The sequence below is a fragment of the Neofelis nebulosa genome, chromosome 3, assembly GCF_028018385.1.
Source record: "Neofelis nebulosa isolate mNeoNeb1 chromosome 3, mNeoNeb1.pri, whole genome shotgun sequence".
NCBI classification, from domain to species: Eukaryota; Metazoa; Chordata; class Mammalia; order Carnivora; family Felidae; genus Neofelis; species Neofelis nebulosa.
This window is the reverse complement of record NC_080784.1, coordinates 201903573-201922194: the sequence shown is the minus strand read 5'-3', so window position 1 is coordinate 201922194 and position 18622 is coordinate 201903573. Positions and strand designations below refer to the sequence as shown.

The following is an 18622-nucleotide window of genomic DNA, read 5'->3' as shown; positions in this document are numbered from 1 at the left end:
GCCACTTAATTACTGCATGAAACAGAAGCTTGCTTTAACTCGTCTGCCTTAACTTCCTTGTCCATAATGGGGAAAATAAGACTATGCATTACTTATGGCAGAAAAACAGACCCCCTATCAATGGAACAGAATAGAGAACTCAGAAATGGACCCACAAACGTATGGCCAACCAATCTTTGACAAAGCAGGAAAGAATATCCAATGGAATAAAGACAGTCTCTTCAGCAAGTGGTGCTGGGAAAACTGGACAGCGACAGGCAGAAGAACGAACCTGGACCGCTTTCTTACACCAGACACAAAAATAAACTCAACATGGATGAAAGACCTCAATGTAAGACGGGAAGCCATCAAAATCCTTGAGGAGACAGCAGGCAAAAGCCTCTTTGACCTCGGCTGCAGCAACTTCTTACTTGACACGTCTCCAGAGGCAAGGGAAACAAAAGCACAAATGAACTACTGGGACCTCATCAAGATAAAAAGCTTCTGCACAGCGAAGGAAACAATCAGCAAAACTAAAAGGCAACCAACAGAATGGGTGAATATATTTGCAAATGGCATTAAGATAAAGGCTTAGTATCCAAAATCTATAAAGAACTTACAAAACTTAACACCCAAAAAACAAATAGTCCAGTGAAGAAATGGGCAAAAGACACGAATAGACACTTCTCCAAGGAAGACATCCAGATGGCCAACTGACACAGGAAAAAATGCTCCACATCACTCATCATCAGGGAAGTACAGATCAAAACCACACTGAGATACCACCTCGCACCTGTCAGAACAGCTAACATGAACAACTCAGGCAACAACAGATGTCGGCGAGGATGCGGAGAGGGAGGATCTCTCTTGCACTGCTGGTGGGAATGCAAGGTGGTGTAGCCACTCTGGAAAACAGTATGGAGGTTCCTCAAAAAACTAAAAATACAACTACCCTATGACCCAGCAATTACATTACTAGGTATTTATCCAAAGGATACAGGTGTGCTGTTTCGAAGGGGCACATGCACCCCCATGTTTATAGCAGCGCTATCGACAAGAGCCAAAGTATGGAAAGAGCCCAAATGTCCATCGATGGATGAATGGATAAAGAAAATGTGGAATATATATACAACAGAGTATTACTCGGCAATCAAAAAGAATGGAATCTTGCCATTTTCAACTACGTGGATGGAACAAGAGGGTATTATGTTCAGTGAAATTAGCCAGAGAAAGACAAAAATCATATAACTTCACTCATATGAGGACTTTAAGAGACAAAACAGATGAACATAAGGGAAGGGAGACAAAAATAATATAAAAACAGGGAGGGGGACAAAACAGAAGAGACTCATAAACATGGAAAACAAACTGAGCGTTGCTGGAGGGGTTGTGGCTGGGGGGCTGGGCTAAATGGGTAAGGGGCATTAAGGAATCTACTCCTAAAATCATTGTTGCACGATATGCTAACTTGGACGTAAATTAAACAATTATAAAAGCCAAGAAGACTGTGCATTCTATAGGGCCCTTACAGGACTCAGTGAGACCAATCTCTGGAAGCACTTAGCACGGCGCCCAGCACGCTGTGGGTCCTGTTGGGGTGCTGTGCCCCCGTGCAGGCCTCGCCCCCGGGCGGACGGATGTGTGCTGATGCCCCACGTATGTCAGTGGCAGGTGCCAGCCGCCAGGCACGGTGCTGAGCGCTGCAGTCAGGGAGGTGGGGACGTCGCCCTGCCCTCTGGGGTTCACACTGTACAGAAAGGTGCAGGGACTTCAGGCAGCTGCAGACACGGGGCAGCATCTTGGTCCCGATAACAACACACCATAGTCTGGGGGCTGAGGCAACAGACACTTTTCTCACGGTTCTGGAGGCTGGAAGTCCAAGATAAAGGTGCCAGCGGTCACCTGCTGCTTGGAGCTTTCTTCCTGGCCGGCAGACTCAGTGACTCCTCACGTGGCAGAGATTAGGGGCTCCGGTGTCTCCCTCCCACTTCTTAGGACACTAATCCCATCATGGGGCCCTACCTTTGACGACGTCTAAACCCAAATGCCTCCCCAAAGCCCCACTCCCAAACACCATCCCATGGGGATTAAGGCTTCAACACATGAATTGTGAGAGGCCCCAGACACTCGGTCTGTGACGGGCACGTCGTACAGGGGAGGTGAGTGGGCGCCTTAGGAGAGGGGGAGTCTGTATCTTCCAAGGGACCTCAGGAGCCCTTCACTGAAGAAGTGCTCCTGAGCCAGGGCTTGAAAGGAGACCCAGAATTGGCCAGGCAAGCAGAGGAGGGCCCCACAGGCGTCAGGAGCCGCGTGCACAAGGGCCAGGAGGCGTGAGGGGTCCCGTCGCAGTCGGTTCGTGCCAGGTCACGCGAGTCCGGGAGGTCGGATGTAACCCCCGGCCCACTTATCTTGTGCTCACCGCCACCCCTCTGTGCGCACACAGGAGCTCCAGGAGCTGGGGAGGAAGCTGGAGGGCAGGCTGGCGAACCAGGAGGCCGCGCAGCTGCAGCGGGCGCTGGCCAGTCGGCAACAGTGGGCCAGCGACGGGCCCGGGCTTCTGAACGAGCCCGAGGACGCGGATTCCGATCGGCAGGTCTCCGCTGTCCTGCAGCAAGCCCTGGGCAAGGGCCGGAAGTTACTGGAACACCAGCAGCAGAGGTGAGCCCAGCGCCCTGTGGCGCCATGTGGCGTCGGTCCCCTGTAAGCCTGGTTGGCACCCGGCCCCCCAGCTCCGCCGGACGCGGTCCCCGGGCTGTCATGCTCCCGTCTCAGGCATCCTCCAGCGCTCAGACACCTGCTGCTAACTTAGCTCACTTGGTCCCTGACATCTTCTTATACTTGGTTTCATTGAAGTTTTTACTGAACATATGTTTTGAACTTTTTACTTTTAAATAATTATAGACTCACAAGAAGGGGCAGAAATAGTGTGGGGGAATCGCCGTGTGCCCTTCCCCGCAGCCTCCCCCAGTGGCAGCCTCGTTGGTAACCATAGCGCCTTATCCAAACACTGACTCAATGCAGCGAATGCAGGCCTGACTCCGGTCTCACGGTAAACGTAACCGTTTGCATCCTGCTTTGGAACAGACAGAACCCCGGTCTTTGTTAGGGCTGCACTTTGCATTCTTCTTCCCTAACAGACCACTGGCCTTTGCCAAGAACTCTTGGGAAACGTAACTTTTTAACAGCTTCATCATTTTCCACCATGAGTAGAATGTTGATGTGGAAAAGACAGGGTGCAAACTATAGACACAGTGTGATTCCCTTTATGAAAACGCACACGCAGAAATTAATTAGAAGGAAACAGACCAAATTGTAACGGACGTGACCCCCGGGTGGCGAGATTCTGGGTTAGTTTAATTTATCCGATTTTGCTTGCCTATAAACACAACAGCAAAGTGCAGTTCTTGTGTGGAAGTCAGAAAGCCTGAGAGGGACCCTCACGTGAAAAGGTGGCACCAGCGTCTGTGGCCAGTGCCAGGACCAGGCTAGCAACACGGTTCTGGGTCCATGTCCACACAGGGAACGTGGTGGGCTAGGACCCCAGATCTTGGTCTTTCTCGAGCGTGACAGCTAATCTTAAGACTTGTCCAAGTAGGACCACAGATGGCCCAGCAGAGCCACAGAAAAGTCTCCCACAAAACTTCTCCCCTTGAGGAGCCCTCTGTCCTGGTGGGCCTCCATAATATGTTATTTGCAAAGTGTTCTAGGCAAGAAGAGGTTTAGCCTCTTGTGACCATCTATTTTAATAGATATTTTAAAATATAGATTCATGATTTTTTAAATGTTTATTTACTTTTGAGGGGGGGGGAGAGAGAGAGAGAGAGAGAGAGAGAGAGAATGCAAGCGGGGGAGGGGCAGAGAGAGAGGGAGACACAGAATCCAAAGCAGGCTCCAGGCTCCGAGCTGTCAGCACAGAGCCCGATGTGGGGCTCGAACCCATGAACTGCGAGATCATCACCTGAACCGAAGTCGGACGCTCAGCCGACTGAGCCACACAGGCCCCCCCTTGAGATCGTTATTTAAATAACTAGATGATCTTCTCCGAGGGTCACATTTTAACTAAAGTGGACTCACGTAGATTTTGTCTGCACTCTAGCTGGAGGGAGGAGCGAGACCACAGCGTCGTGCTCGAAGATTTGCTGGAGAATATGGAGTTTGACACCTTCACGACCCTGTACAGCCAGGTGAGCCCCCGTTAGCCATGCTCTGGGCCGGCCCTTGTCAGCACATCATGTCACCTGTTCCTCCGAGTGCTCATGTCCTCACCTGTAGCACGCGTGGCGGGGGTGACAGTGGAGCCCAGGGAACTGCTGGATGGATTTATGACAGGCGCCTGGCCCAGGGCCAGCAGGCCGAGGACGTCCCATCGGGCACAGTGGCAGCAGCGGTGACAGTACTCGAGACCTCCCTGGTCAGCTGCTTTTCCGAGACTGAAAGGGCTCCCAGACATTCTGTTCTCCTCTTCTCGGTCTGGCACAAGTGTGACCTGCACAGAGCAGGTGCCACCGGGAGCAGAGCTGGCCATGAAATCAGGTTTTACTCTCTTTAAATGCTCTAGCCTTCCCATTTCATGCTCCTTCACATTCCCTTTAAAGCAAGACGCGGCCTCGTTGCTTCGCGAATAAAATCGGAAGGGGATGCCGCCTGAGACACGAAGGGCTCCAACCCAGCGAGGCGGGAGGCTTCCTTGTGCTGTGGGAGGGGCGGGGACCCTACCTGCATTCCTCACCGAACTCCTTACCCCCTCGCGGCTCCAGCGTGACCACTGCCATTTGTAGACAAAGTGGATTTTTTTCTTCATCACATAAGGCATGACTTAGAGTCCACTTAACTTCAAAGACCCTGACATCCTCTGAAGAGGCTTTGTTCCTGAATAAATATTCACTGTGTGCCTAATAAGCACCAGGGACTATCCTGGACACTGGGATTTCGGCAGTCAACACAAAAGATCGAGTCCATTGCTCTCAGGAGCTGGAAAATAAATCAAGGCGTATAAATGAAAGGTGTACGAGGGGCGCCTGGGTGGCTCAGCCGGTTAAGCGTCCGACTTCACCTCAGGTTAGATCTCACGGCTCGTGAGCTCGAGCCCCGCCGTGCTGACAGCTCAGAGCCTGGAGCCTGGTTCGGATTCAGTGTCTCCCTCTCTCTCGGCCCCTCCCCTGCTGGCTCACTCTCTAATACACAACAGAAATCCATGCAGGAAGCAGGGAAAGGGTCCTGGTAAGAGGGAGGCAGGAGCAGTCACGGTGAGAAGAGAGGGCTGGGTGACAGTGACAGAAGCAGAGGTTGGAGGGACACACTTTGAAGATGTCGGAAAGGCTGTGAGCCAAGGCGGGCGGGTGGCAGCTAGAACCTGGAAGAGGCAGGAAGACGTGTGGCCCCCCTAGAGCCTGAGCAGGGGCCCTGTTGACATCCTGACTGTAGCCCAGTGGAAGTGACCTCAGACTTTCGTCCCCCAGACTGCAGTGTTGTTTGGAGCTGCTGTCTGCGTCTCCCCAGTATGGGACGGTTCTACACGCTCTGGCCCTTTTTGTGCTCACAGAATCCTCTGCCATAAGGGTTCCTGTCACCCACTTTACAAATAAGGAAGCTGAGGACAGAGGGAAATAAAGGCACTGCTCCAGGACACACATAGTCCTGTCTGTGCAGTGGGGCTGGAAGCCAGCTCGGGTTTGCCAGAATGCAGAACCCATACTCTGTCTCTTTTAACCTTTTGTTTCGACACAATTTTAGGGGCGCTTGGGTGGCTCAGTTGGCTAAGCATCTGCCTTTTGAGTTTGGCTCCGATAATGATCTCGCGGTTCATGAGATCGAGCCCCAAGTCGGGCTCTGTGCTCACGGCACAGAGCCTGCCTGGGATTCTCTCTCTCCCTCTCTCTTGGCTTCTCTCTCTCTCTCTCTCTCTCAGAATAAATAGATAAGCTTTAGGAAGAAGATATGAAACAATTTTAGATTGGTAGGAAATTGCCAAGATAGTATAGAGAGCTCCAGTACCCACCCCCCCGCCACGTTTCACTGGTTTCCCCCCACGGCTGCATCTTACAAAACTCATATAATATCAAACCAGGAGACTGACATCAATTACAAAGTGTTTGTCCAGTTCTGTGTCATTTTATCCCGTGTAGATCCATGTAGCCGGCACCACAATCAAGACACAGAACTATTCTCTCGGGAAAAAGACGTGCCTTTGTCCCTCCCACTCCCCCCGCCCCCCGCCCGTCCCCAACCCCCAGCGACCACTGAGCGCTTCTCCATCTCTGCATTTTGTCAGTTCTGGAAAGAAAGATGCACGACAGGATGTGACTTATGGAGATTGGCTCTTCTCACGCAGCATCCATCCAGCGGTGGGCCATGGCATAATTGGGGACCATTCCCACTTGGCCCCACTGCAGGCGCCAGAGCCGTGCCCGCGGAGCAGGAGTTGAGAGCATCTGGGAGGATAGATGGAGGTTTTGGACGTGTCCTGATGACCAAATAGATTCTTCTTGACAGCTCTGTGAATTTGGGAATGTATTTTCAAGACTGAGCTGCTAAAATATTTATCTCCCTGGGACAAAAATCCTAAGACCGTCACCCGTTAGGACGTGTTGTTCGTCAAGGTCGGCGCGGTGAGGTGCAAGCTTCCTGTTAACCCTTCTAGGAGCTGAGACTGGCGTCGTACCTGTCCAGGCTGGTGATGGTGCCGGGGGGCACGCTGCGCCGGCTCCTGAGCGTGGCTCTGCCCACAGCCTCGCCGGCCGAGCTGCTGGCCGCGCTGGACTCGGGCAGCCAGAAGCATCCGGACCACTCGGCGGAGAATGATGGTGGTGGGGAGCAGGCCGACCTGGGCAGGAAGGGGTGAGTGCGGTATCCAGGCTGCTTTTGGAAAACGGGGTGAGATGCCACGAAGGCAACAAATGGAGGGAGGAAGCAGGCCCGGGACACACACACACCTTCCCGGTCCGCACTTCATCGCTCACGGAGCAAAGGACACCCGGACCAGGGGCCGTGAATCCTTTTGAAGCCATGGTAGGCCTAAGTATTTCGTCCAGACTTTTATTTTCATTGCCAATTTATTTTCCAAGTAGAATCTTAAGGTGTTTCCCCAGCCGTAAATGCCACACACACACACACACACACACACACACACACTAAAGTGTAAAAAAAAAAAATGCATCAAAGGAAAAAGAAGGAAAAGAAATACCCATGGTTCTAATACCTGGAGAAAAGGGCCATTAGCATTTTCTTGCAGTTTCCTTGCAGGGTTTTAGGAGTGCGTTTGGTGTGTGCACGGGTGTGCGTGCGCGAGTGTGTAGAAACATGTCGGAGTACGTCTGAGTGTGCAGCAACCCCAGTATGTGGCACCTACCTCCCCCTTCGCAGCCGAATGGCACAGTCAGGGGCGCCTACTGCCTTCTCTCTTGGCCGCGTGCAGATGTCCTTCTGTACAATCGTGATCACTTAGACTATGATCTCTGCTGTTTATTGGTTTAAAATTCATACTTTCCACAGTTCTTGAAACACCTTCGTAGGAGGTTTGGTTTGGACTCCTGTTTTGCTCAATTATGGACAACGCTGCATAGACGCTTCCCTTCAGGAGCAGGTGCCAGGTGTGAATCTGGGCATCACGGGCTCTTTAGAAGGCAAGGCAGGAAGCAGGGCTGTGCAGCGAGGGGGTGTGGGGAGCAGCCGGCGGTGCCGCCGAGAACAGAGTTTGAGGGGGACGAGGTAGCAAGAAAAGCCACGGCCGCACCCGGAAAGAGTGTTGGACGCCGGGCGGTGAAGCCAGCCTCCTCCGCCAGGACCCCCGAGTCCGCCGAAGTGCTCACCCACGTGTGTGTACATTATTTTCCTGAAGAAGGGGGCAGTGTCTTTTTCTCCATCTCAACCAAAAAAAGGAGGAAGCACCGCCAAGGGCGAAGAGTAGGGCTGGGTGAGAGGCAGGGTGGGACTGTGGGGACAGGAGCTGTGGGGTAGGGGTGTGAGTCCACGGGGGGGGGGGCCAGAGGGGTCCCTCAGGGCAGCGGGGCCCAACAGTTAGGGGCTAGGTGTGGGCGTGGTCAGGCCTGAGTGGGTGTGATCAGGGCTGAGTGGGTGAAGGCGGTGCTGAGTGTGGGTGTGGTCATGGCTCGTGTGGGTGTGGCCAGGGATGGGTGGGGGCCTGGTCAGGGCTGTGTGTGGGCGTGGTCAGAGAGCTGCACTGCGCAGGGTGGTTTCTCTCAGTGCACAGAGAGGGAGGGACATGCAGATGGCAGGTGTTGGAGGTGACCCTGAACCTGAATGTGGCCACCCTACTGGGCTGCACCTTCAGCCAGTTCAGTTTGGGAGGCTGGTGAACAGCGATTGCTGATAGACAAGGCAAGAGAACCCAGAGCGGCCGTCACCATGCGTGTGGGGCAAGAGCTTGCCATTTCTTTGTCTGGCCTCGTGGCCAACTGGACTCAGTTCTGGAGCTCTAGGCCACTTGTCACTGTCTCTGAGGTCAAGGGAGTCCCAAGCACCTAGTGCTCGGTCACAAGCTCAGGGGCTTGGGTTTCAAGCAACCAAATCTGATGGACTGATCTCAGCAAGAAGGCATGTGGCGGGGGAACCTGTCAGAATCCAGGTAGAGCCGAATCCCCAGGTCCCGGGATGGGCAGGACCAGGAGAGTACGAAAGACCTGCTCTCTGGGGTGCTGCCCTCAGAGGACCATTTTCTCTGCCCAGGAGTTCGCTCCCGGGAGAGCGAGGCTGACACCATGGGAGAGGGTCTGTCTCCACCCCCAGCCAGGCAGTGTGCACCAGCAGAAGCAGAGTAGGAGCCTGGCCAGAGCGGAGCACGGAGAGGACTCTCAGCTCCACAGTGTTCTTTAGTGAACTGACCTGAGCCCAGGGCCCTCCAACATCTCCCTCCTGTCCCTCTCCTGTGTGACCCTGCAATGTCCTTTCTACAGCAGAGAATCACAGTCCTCTGCTGGGCACTAGCGCTCCCTGGGCAGCCCTCCTTCCAAGCTTCCACCGGGCCATTGCGGCTCTCTTAATATATTCGTAAAACACTACTGAGCATTAGTAGCATGCCCGCTGTTGTAGCATTAGTAGCTGTGGGAGAGTGAGGAAGACAGAGTCGTTCCGCATGGAGTGTGCCCTCCAGGGATGGGCAGTCCATACGTCGGCACAGAGAACGCATACCTCCACGAACGCTCCGTGTGCTCCCTCTGTGGGGACGCCAGACTCCGCTCAAGTGTCTCCACCTCTCGGCAGCCTTCTCCTGCCTGACTGATGTCGCCCGTTGCCCGGCTCTGACCCCCGGACCGGGAACCTCCTGGGGACAGAGATTGTGTCTTGCCCAGAGAAGGTGCTCGATCAGCGTGCCTTGAGAGACAGACAGAGCCGTGAAAATGAGTTCTTCCTGTCCGCTCAAGGTCACGTTGAGGGATGGCGTGCCATCGCGCTTTTGGGGATCGTGGGTCACTGGAGGAGCCTATTTTTCCAGATGACGTAAGACATTCCTTTCTTGCCTTCAGGAAGCACCAGGGCTGGTGGCAAGCCCTGGAAAGCAGACTACGGGGAGAACTGATAAGCGGAGGATTGGAAAAGATGCTCTGGGCCCGCGAGAGGAAGGAGAGGTAACACTGGGCACCTGCTCCGGTGGGCTGGGCAGCGGGTCCGCCCGGCTGCGCCTGTGAGCAGGACGGGAGGCCAGGGGCCCCCGAGTAACCCGGGGGAGGGTGACTCCAAGCTACCCACATTCCTTCCCTAAAGACTACAATTTTTACTCGATGGGCTTAGTTAAGGAGCTGAAGATAAGCCTCTAGCTGTCAGAGAATGTTCTCTTACCACTTATTAGCGCTTTAACGACGGTAGTTATTTTAACTAGTGACTCAGTGGCCGTGGGATTTGGGACCATCTGGCTAACCCCTAGGCTTCCAGGCTGGTGATTTTTCGATAGCATCAAGCACCTTTCTCTTTTAGCTGTGGTTTCCGCACACCTGGATGTCAGAAGAAAGTTGGGGGCAGGATGGTTTTAGGTCGCTCCCACCAATTGAACAAGTACATCCCGTGTTTCTTCCTAGAAAAGCTTTAGAGAAAGAGTGAGGTCAGGTGGATTCATAACAGGGTAGAAAGTGACGATACCCAGTATGTGCTCTGGAAACGGTCGATGTCCAAGGGAAGTGTGTACCCTGAGGCCTGTCCCTTCCGTAATTTCTTGACTGAGGTAAAGGGGCCGACGCCAAGCGTCAAGAACTGTCCATGATAAAAATCCTGGAGCCACTGTTAATAGTCTGGATGTCAGAATTTAGTCCCATAGAACTTAGATCAGGGTTTTGAGCTCAAGCCAAGAAAATCAAATGCAAGCTGTGTAAACATCAAGTGCCCCACGAAGGAGCAAATCAGTTCCTCCAGATAAGGACGGGAAGTGAAAGCACTCCCAGGCTGCATTGATGTAAGTGGGGTGAGTACAGATCGGGGGAATACTTCCCCGCCCTCCCCCGGCTCGTTCCGCCAGCCTTTGCCCTGCCCGGAGGCACTGGGGAGCCATGGCAGGAGGAGGAGAGACTGGATCACACAGAGCTGGGTGGAATCCTTGCTCAGATTCATACCAGCTGCAAAGGCAGGAGGCAAGGGAGCCTCATCTGTCACATCTGTCCCAGAAGGGCCGGCAAGCCTGTCAGTGACTTCCAGGAGGTGACCCCCAGGGATATGGCCTCGTCATGCCCTGTGTGGGCACGGAGAGAACCCTGTGGCCTTTAGGTGGTAGTTCTGGCCGTTGTCAAGAGTATCCAGGGATCTAGGGGCTGGACTGCTCATGGACAGGATTCCAGCAATCCTGTTATGGGACATTCCCCCCAAAAGTGTAACTCCTGTTTCAGACACAGTCTGCCTGACTGCTGACTCTTGCTTCGCAGTCCGATCTCATCAGCTTGCGTTTGGTATGAGTCTCACGGGCCATGATGTCCCGGTAAATGTTGAATAATTGACTGGTGGGGAGAGAGCCAGGGTGGGGTTCTGCCTTGTGCCATTTACCAGTTTCCGTGCTATCCCTACTCTGACCAGGGCTGATGTCAAGCTAGTGACATGATAACAGCGGGCTCACAAAACTCCTGCAAAGTTCAGTCGTGAGTCAGGAAGAGTCGTCTGCAAGCCATGCCACTTGCTGCGGGCTTCGGCTAATTTCAGGGGCAGTCTCGTGATCACAGGGAGAAAGTCTTCCATTGAAATGATACCTGATCCGGGGGCACTCAGTCGGTTAAGCGCCTGACTTCGGCTCAGGTCATGATCTCATGGTTTGAGCCCCGTGTCAGGCCCTGTGCTGACAGTTCAGAGCCTGGAGCTGCTTCGGATTATGTGTCTCCCTCTCCCTCTGCCCCTCCCCTGCTCTCTCTATCTCTTTCAAAAATAAACATTAAAAAAATTTTTTTAAATGACCCCTGATTGGGGGTGCCTGGGTGGCTCAGTCGGTTAAGCTGCCGACCCTTGATTTGATTTTGGCTCAGGTCACGATCTCACGGTTCGTGCATCGGGCCCTGCACTGGCAGCATGGAGCCTGCTTGGGATTGTGTCTCTCCCTCTCTCTCTCTGCCCCTCCCTACCCCACTTGTGCATGTGTGTGTATGTGTCTCTCTCTCAAATACATAAATAAAACTTTTCAAATTACTTAATTAATTAAATGACATCTGATTGAGGACCTAAGGATCCAAGGCGGGGAGAGCTCCATCAGGACACTCAGGAGGGCCACTTGCCAAAAACAACACATCTGATCATCTGTTCTTTCTCTAGCATATTGCGGAAGCCATGTCCCCCTCTCAGAGAGAGGGCGGCATTGCCTGGAAAAGGAAGCTGGCCACACCTGTCCCTGGAGTCCGTCGGAGAAGTGGCCGCTGTGCCCATCGTAGGGGCAGAAGCCATCGATTTGTTGAACACAGGCGAGAAGCTCTTCATATTCAGAAATCCAAAGGAGCCAGAGATCTCGCTACATTTTCCTCCCAGGAGAAAGAAGAAGAACTTTCTGAATGCCAAAAAAGCCACTTGGGCCTTGGGCCTGGACTAATCCAAAGGGAGCTCTCTGGAGTCTGAAGACAGATTTTTTTTTCTCCTGCACACGTGTGTGTGTGTGTGTGTGTGTGTGTGTGTGTGTGTGTACATGCCCACATCCACACACATTTGTAGCATGCGACTCATAGATAGAAATTGCACATGCATAAGACACCAACACCCCCAACATCCACGACTTTCAAGGACTCAGTTCAAGCTGGTCTCCCGAATTTCCAGAAGGTTCTCTGTCCTTAGCAGCACAAGGGACGTGACGAGACACAGGACCAGCCTTGAGCACTGTGACGCTACCCCTCTGAGGGTGTGGAGGAGACCCCAGCCCCCAGGTTGTACCCTGGCACCGCCTGGCTGCTTATGGGCTGTGTGTCCAAGGGGGCTCTCTGTTCTTGCATTTTGTATTTGTTACATATTCTGTTTTTATCAAGGGAACATTCGAAAATACATTACACAGAACTCTTCTCAAAAATAAATTACACAACGCTCTTCTCGGTGGAACTTGGTTTTGCTCTGTGTAGGAACCCTTTATTTTAATTACCTCTTGGGTCTTGGCTGGACGTCGTGAACAGCAGAGATTTGCCCTCTATCGTGCCAGCGGCCGGAAAACATGCCAGCCGTGGGGTAGACGATCTCCAACTCGAATCAGTTATTTCCAGCTTTTGCAAATGAGGAAATCCAAAGGCTGAAGAAGGTGAGGTGATGTGTGCAGGCTCACAAAGTCAGTAAGTAGCAGGATGGGGGTTCCTATGCTTTATGGCCCCAAATCCTCACCCTTGCCCCACACTCGCTCGGTGGGCACAGTGCCCACGGGTCCTGGTGTTTCACAGAAGCTTTGATCTGCTCTCACCCCTCCTACCGTCACACGTGGTCAAGCCGATGATGTCTGGTTGCAGTGGGACTGGCTCACCCCATGAGCTTTCCCGAGGGTAGGAAGTGATTGAGAAGGGGATCCTGTCACCAGCAAGGGGAGGATAAGGGCTCCTGATGAAGCATTTGCTATGTGAGCATCGCTTTTGCTTGCAGCTACCTCAGCCCACTTCTAGTCCTCACTAGCGCCCCAACAAGGTGGGCATCACTTCTCCCCGGTCACAACCAAGGAAGCTGAGACTCCGAGAGTTTAATCACACCACTACAGGGGAAGGGCCTGGTTTGGCAACCAGATCTCCCAACGTCCAAACCCTTATCTGCCACGAGACATTTTGTGGGTTGGCGACCAGAAAGCCAAGTCTTTGCACTTTCCCACCAGCAGGCATGTCACGTGGCGAACCTTTGCTGGGGGCCGTACCTCCATCACGAGCCGTCCCGTGGCCATGTCGCTGCATTCGTGGAGATGCCCAAGCAAGCAGTTCAGATGTAGGAGAGGAGAGTTGATGGGGCCAGCTTTCCCATCAGAAGGCCCGGTGAGCAGAGAAAGGACAGAGAACAGTGATTTTCGCGCAGAGGGTAGTGGAGTGGAAAACGCATGGTCTTCGGTGTAAGATGGCTGGAGTCCGTCCCGCCCTGCCACTTGGGAGCTGTGTGTCCCTGGGTAAGTCACCTGACCTTTCAGAGCCGTATGTTCCACACCAACAAAATGGTGACGCAAATCCCTTGGAGGATTAGATGAACCGGATCCATAAAGCACTTGATTGTGGCGTGGGCCTGCCACGCGAGTGTCCTCCTCTACCCCTTGAAGGTGACCCATCTGACTTTCTAATAGTTTCCGGCATCTACAGTACTCTCCCAGGTGTATGCATGGTTGAAAGTAGATTGCACACGAGGATCTCAAACAGAGCTCAACATTATGGGCTGAAGGTTGATTGAAGAGGCTATCGGCAACAACGGGACGAGCCCAAGCTGTTTAAAATAAAGCATTTCCACCTAATAATAACTCCCTGTTGTAAGCGGCAGAGAAAGACTAATTACTTGATGTACTTTCTCTAAACCTACTGCGTGACAAATGTGAAGACAGGCTAGGGGAAGCCTGTGCTTCTGTGACCAGGTAGATCAGATTCAAACCCTGGCCGGGCAACTTCTGAGCAAGTCACTTTACGGCTCTGAAGCTCAGCCTCTTCGTCTGTAAGGCAGGCGTCCTAATACCCACCTTAGAGTCAAGGTGCCGTAAAGAGTGTGCATGGTGGCTCTTAGGTCTGTCTCGTCCAATCCCCTGTTGGCACACGATACGTGTAGCTTCTTCGTTTTGTTATATTTTTACCTGCTCACAAAATTGAGCTTTGTGGCTCATTTCATTCCTGTTGACACTCTAGGTGAAGACAGTGGCCCCGCTAGAAAGGCTGTTCCTGCCACAATACATGGAAACCTACTCATGAGTGAGAAGCTCCAGGGAACTTGGATTGAGGGGACTTAGCTCAAGTTTGAGCTCCTTTACTTATAAGCTGCATGAAATTGAGAAAACGGCTAAACCTGCCTGCAGCTCGGCTCCCTGTGGATTCTGTCTACGATGACGAGTTTAGTCTGAGAAGAGTCGACAGACACAAAAATAAATAAGTATTAAATACAAGGGATTAAATAGATATATGAAAACCATGCCGCGGGATTTGGGGTTGAGAGCCAACCTGACTGGGGATATTTGGGAACAGCTTTATGTTTCTGACCCCAAATCTTTGTCTCCAGGCTAGACTTCTTGGGTTCCAGACACTTCCGTCTGTTGCTTGCTGGACATCTCCTCTTGGACCCCTCGTAGATGTCTCAACCTCAGCCTGTCCAGCCCTGAACTCATCAGCTTCCTATAAAACCCGTTTCTGCATGGATGTCCCCTCTCTGGGCGGGTGGTTCCAAGCTGCCAGCCTAGACGCCTTCCCGTTTCTGAGCCCCCAGCTATGGTGTCCGAATCGTGCTGATTGTATCGTTGCATTAGCCTCGACATCTGTGTCCTCTTCTGCCCCCTACTCTGCCCAGGCCAGGGTATCACCACGTCTCTCCCGGTTAGAACTAGCACCTCCTTCCCTCCACGCTGGCCCCAGTCGCTTTGCTCCATGGTAGCCATATCTAAGTCACTCCCTTGCTGAAAGACCTCCAAAGACTCTCTGCTTCTTCTAAGACCTCCATGAATTGTCCTCTGACTGCTTTCCTGGCTATGTCTGTAGAGAGAGCCCCTACTTTCCGAGGAACCATTGAGTGACAGTGTGACAAAGGATTAAGGTGGATCCGGGTTTGGATCTGCCATCCACTGGGTGGCCCAAGGGAAGCCACCGATCTGTGGATCTGTTTCCTCACCTATTTTAAAGAGTTAATGAAATGATACCTGTAATGTGCCTGACACAGGGAACACACAATAAACGTTAGGTATTATTATTGTCATAGAAAGCTTTGCTTTTTAAAGTTTTTTTTTTTTTAATGTTAATTTATTTTTGAGAGAGAGAGACAGAGCACAAGCAGAGGCAGGGCAGAGACAGAGAGAGGGAGACGCAGAATCCAAAGCAGGCTCCAGGCTCTGAGCTGTCAGCCCGGAGCCCAGCGCGGGGGTCGAACCCAGAGGCTGCGAGATCATGATCTGAGCCAAAGTCGGGCGTTCAGCCGACTGAGCCACCCAGGCGCCCCGGAAGTTTTTATTTATTTAAAAAGTTTTTTTAGTGTTTGTTTATTTGTTTTGAGAGGCAGAGAGAGAGAGTGTGAGAGCAGGAGAGGGGCAGAGAGAGGGGGAGAGAGACAGTCCCAAGCAGGCTCTGCACTATCATCACAGAGCCCGATGTGGGGCTCAGTCTCACAAACCACGGGATCGTGACCTGAGCCGAAAGCAAGAGGTGGACGCTTAACTGACTGAGCCACCCAGGTACCCCTGTCCTAGAAAGTTTTTAAACAGAGGAGTGCCGTTATCCAATTTGTTTCAGGAAGGTAAAGGCCTTGTGGAGGATGGACCAGAAGTAGAGACAGTTGCTTAGGCTTTTCATTGACTTCCATTCTCCAACACGCAGCTGCAGGTAGGGAGCGAGAAGGACCGGTCCCATCCCTGCCTTGTGCGCGCCCTTGCTTCTCTGGCCCTCGCTCACCAAAGGCAACGCCAGCCGCCACACCACGGACAACCACAACACTGACCGGTACCACCGAGTTCACCTTCGTTTGGGAATTGTCTTCAGGGAAAGGGGTTTCCTCCCCCAGCCCCAGGAGATGAACCACGCTGGCTCCCCGCAGACCGTGAATTTCAACAGTCTCTGAATTCTAACTGGGATGTGTGGACCATTATATTTCATGTGTTTCTTTGATACAGCTGTGACTGCTTCAGTCTACCGAGTTGCTGTTTGGTTTTTCAGTCTTTAATCTGTTACTCTCTTTTTCCTCCATTCCTGCCTTCTTTTGAGTTGGGCATCTTTTATGATTCAGTTTTATCTTCTCTATTGAATTTCTGTATGTCTTTTTTTAGAGGCTGCCCAAGGGTTTACAATATACTCTTTTGCTAATGATTTTCCACCTTCAAATAGTCCTATCTGCCTTCACGAATAATATAAGAATCTTATACTGTATACCTAGGATTCCCTTTTCCATCCTTTCTGATGCTATTTGCCACATTTTGCTTCTATCTGTGTTCAACTCCCATATACACCAATATCATTTTACTTTTCAGAAGCAGTTATCTTTTAATGAGATTTAAAATGAGAAAATTGTATTTTGTGTTCATGCAATATTTACAGCTTCTGATGCTTTTAAAAAAATGTAGATCCATATTTCCATCTTGTATCATTTTCCCTCTACATAATGTCTGTAACATTTCTTCTAGTGCAAGTTTGCTTGGTGATGAATCTTCTCACCCTTTATGTCAAAAGTCTGTTGCCCTCATTTTCGAAAATATTTTTACTGAGTATAATTCTAGGTTTGCAGCATTTAAAATTTTCTCTTTCGCTACTCTAACGATATCCCTCTGTCTTCTGGCTTCCACTGGTTCTGACAAAACGTTTGTTGTGTTGGTTTAGTGGTCCTCTCCATAATCTGTATTTTTTTCCCCTCTGCCTGTTTGAAAATTTTTTAATGCAATAGCAGCCTCTTTTTTTCTTTTCTTCTTCTTTTTTTTTAATCAGAGGTTTTCAGCAATTTGGCCATGGCTGCCCTTGTGTGGTTTTCTCCTTGGGGTTTGCTGGCCTTTGGGGGACTTGTACAGTTTTCATCAACTATTAGAAACATTTCGGTCTTTATACCTTCAAATAATTTTTTGTCCCCCTTTCTTCTCCTCTCCTTTGGGAGCTTCAGTGCCACCTGATCTGCCTTACGTTGTCCCAAACGTCACTGAGGCTCTGTTCTTTTTTTTCACTCAAGGATATCACATAACTTGCCATCATCATGTCTCTTTAAACTCCCCTTGGCTGTGACAGTTTCTTAGATTTTCCTTATTTGTTTTATTATTTTGATGTTTATTTATTTTATGTATTTTTTAATTTAATTTTTTTAAATTTACATCCAAATTAGTGAGCATATAACGCAACAATGATTTCAGGAGTAGATTCCTTAGTGCCCCTTCCCCATTTAGCCCAGCCCCCCTCCCACAACCCCTCCGGTAGCCCTCTGTTTGTTCTCCATATTTAAGAGTCTCTTATGTGTTGTCCCCCTCCCTGTTTTTATATCATTTTTGTTTCCCTTCCCTTATGTTCATCTGTTTTTGATGGCTGTGGCAGTTTTGAGCACTGGTCTGATATTTTGCAGAATTTTTCTCTGTTGGAATTTTCCTGATGGTCTTGTCATGATTAGACTGAGGCTATGGTTTCTTGAGAGGAAGACCACAGGGGTAAAATACCGCTTCATCACATCACGTCAGGGGGAGATACCATCCACTCGACTTATCGCTGTTCGTGTTGCCCTCGCCTGCCTGGAGGAGGGGAGGGCTTGGCAGGATTCTCCACTAGAGAGAGTCACTGTTCTGCCCCTTCCATGCTGTACCCTTTGGAAGAAAGTCACTAGGCACAGACCACACTTAGGGAGTGGACAGCGGTGCTCTTGGAAGGTGGGGTGTTCGTATAAGTTATTTGGAGTTCTTGTGCTGGGAGATTTATCTCTTCTCTCCCACTTACTTGTTTCTTTGAGTATGTCTTAATATCCCTATGGACTCATGATATTTATTTTAGACTTTGGATTAGAACCCAGTGCTCCTGTATTTATTTTGTTGGTCAAATTGTTCCAGCTCTGGCCACAGGGACCTATTTCCGTTGGCTGCTGTGTCCCTTTGACATACCCCCCCCCATCATTGCGGGTGTGTTTGTTTGTTTTGGTGCAGTTGCTTCCTTTCTGGCACCACAAGATTCTCCTGGCCCATCGTGGAAACTGGCCCAGTCTTAGAATCAGCCATGTCTCCAAGGAGTCCTACTTCCTTTTATCGGTGTGAGAAATGACTTGTCCCTGGAGAGTTCTTTACATATGATTTTTCTTTTATTTTTTTTATTAAAAAAATTTTTTTAACATTTATTCATTTTTGAGAGACAGAGAGAAGAGCATGAGCGGGGGAGGGGCAGAGAGAGAGAGAGGGAGACACAGAATCTGAAGCAGGCTCCAGGCTCTGAGCTGTCGGCACAGAGCCCGACGCGGGGCTCAAACTCATGAGCCGTGAGATCATGACCTGAGCCAAAATCAGACACTCAACCGAGCCACACAGGCGCCCCTCTTTTCTTTCTTTGTTTTTTCCCCTTGTGCTTTTCAGGAGCTTCCAAATTTGTTA

At 51.1% G+C, this 18622-nt stretch overlaps 1 protein-coding gene across 6 annotated transcripts in view; it reads left to right on the top strand.

Moving 5' to 3' along the window:
- Positions 1-12483, top strand: part of EVC2 (EvC ciliary complex subunit 2) — a 136240-nt gene extending 123757 nt beyond the window's left edge. For 4 of the 6 annotated variants that reach the window (XM_058723118.1, XM_058723119.1, XM_058723117.1 and 1 more), the window contains 5 exons: positions 2423-2637; positions 4076-4163; positions 6620-6816; positions 9462-9563; positions 11716-12483. In XM_058723118.1, coding sequence (XP_058579101.1) covers positions 2423-2637; positions 4076-4163; positions 6620-6816; positions 9462-9563; positions 11716-11986 — 873 coding nt within the window. In that variant the 3' untranslated portion in view covers positions 11987-12483. The remainder of the gene's footprint in view (positions 1-2422; positions 2638-4075; positions 4164-6619; positions 6817-9461; positions 9564-11715) is intronic. The other 2 variants (XM_058723120.1, XM_058723121.1) reach the window with 2 other exon arrangements.
- Positions 12484-18622: the final 6139 nt, after the last annotated feature.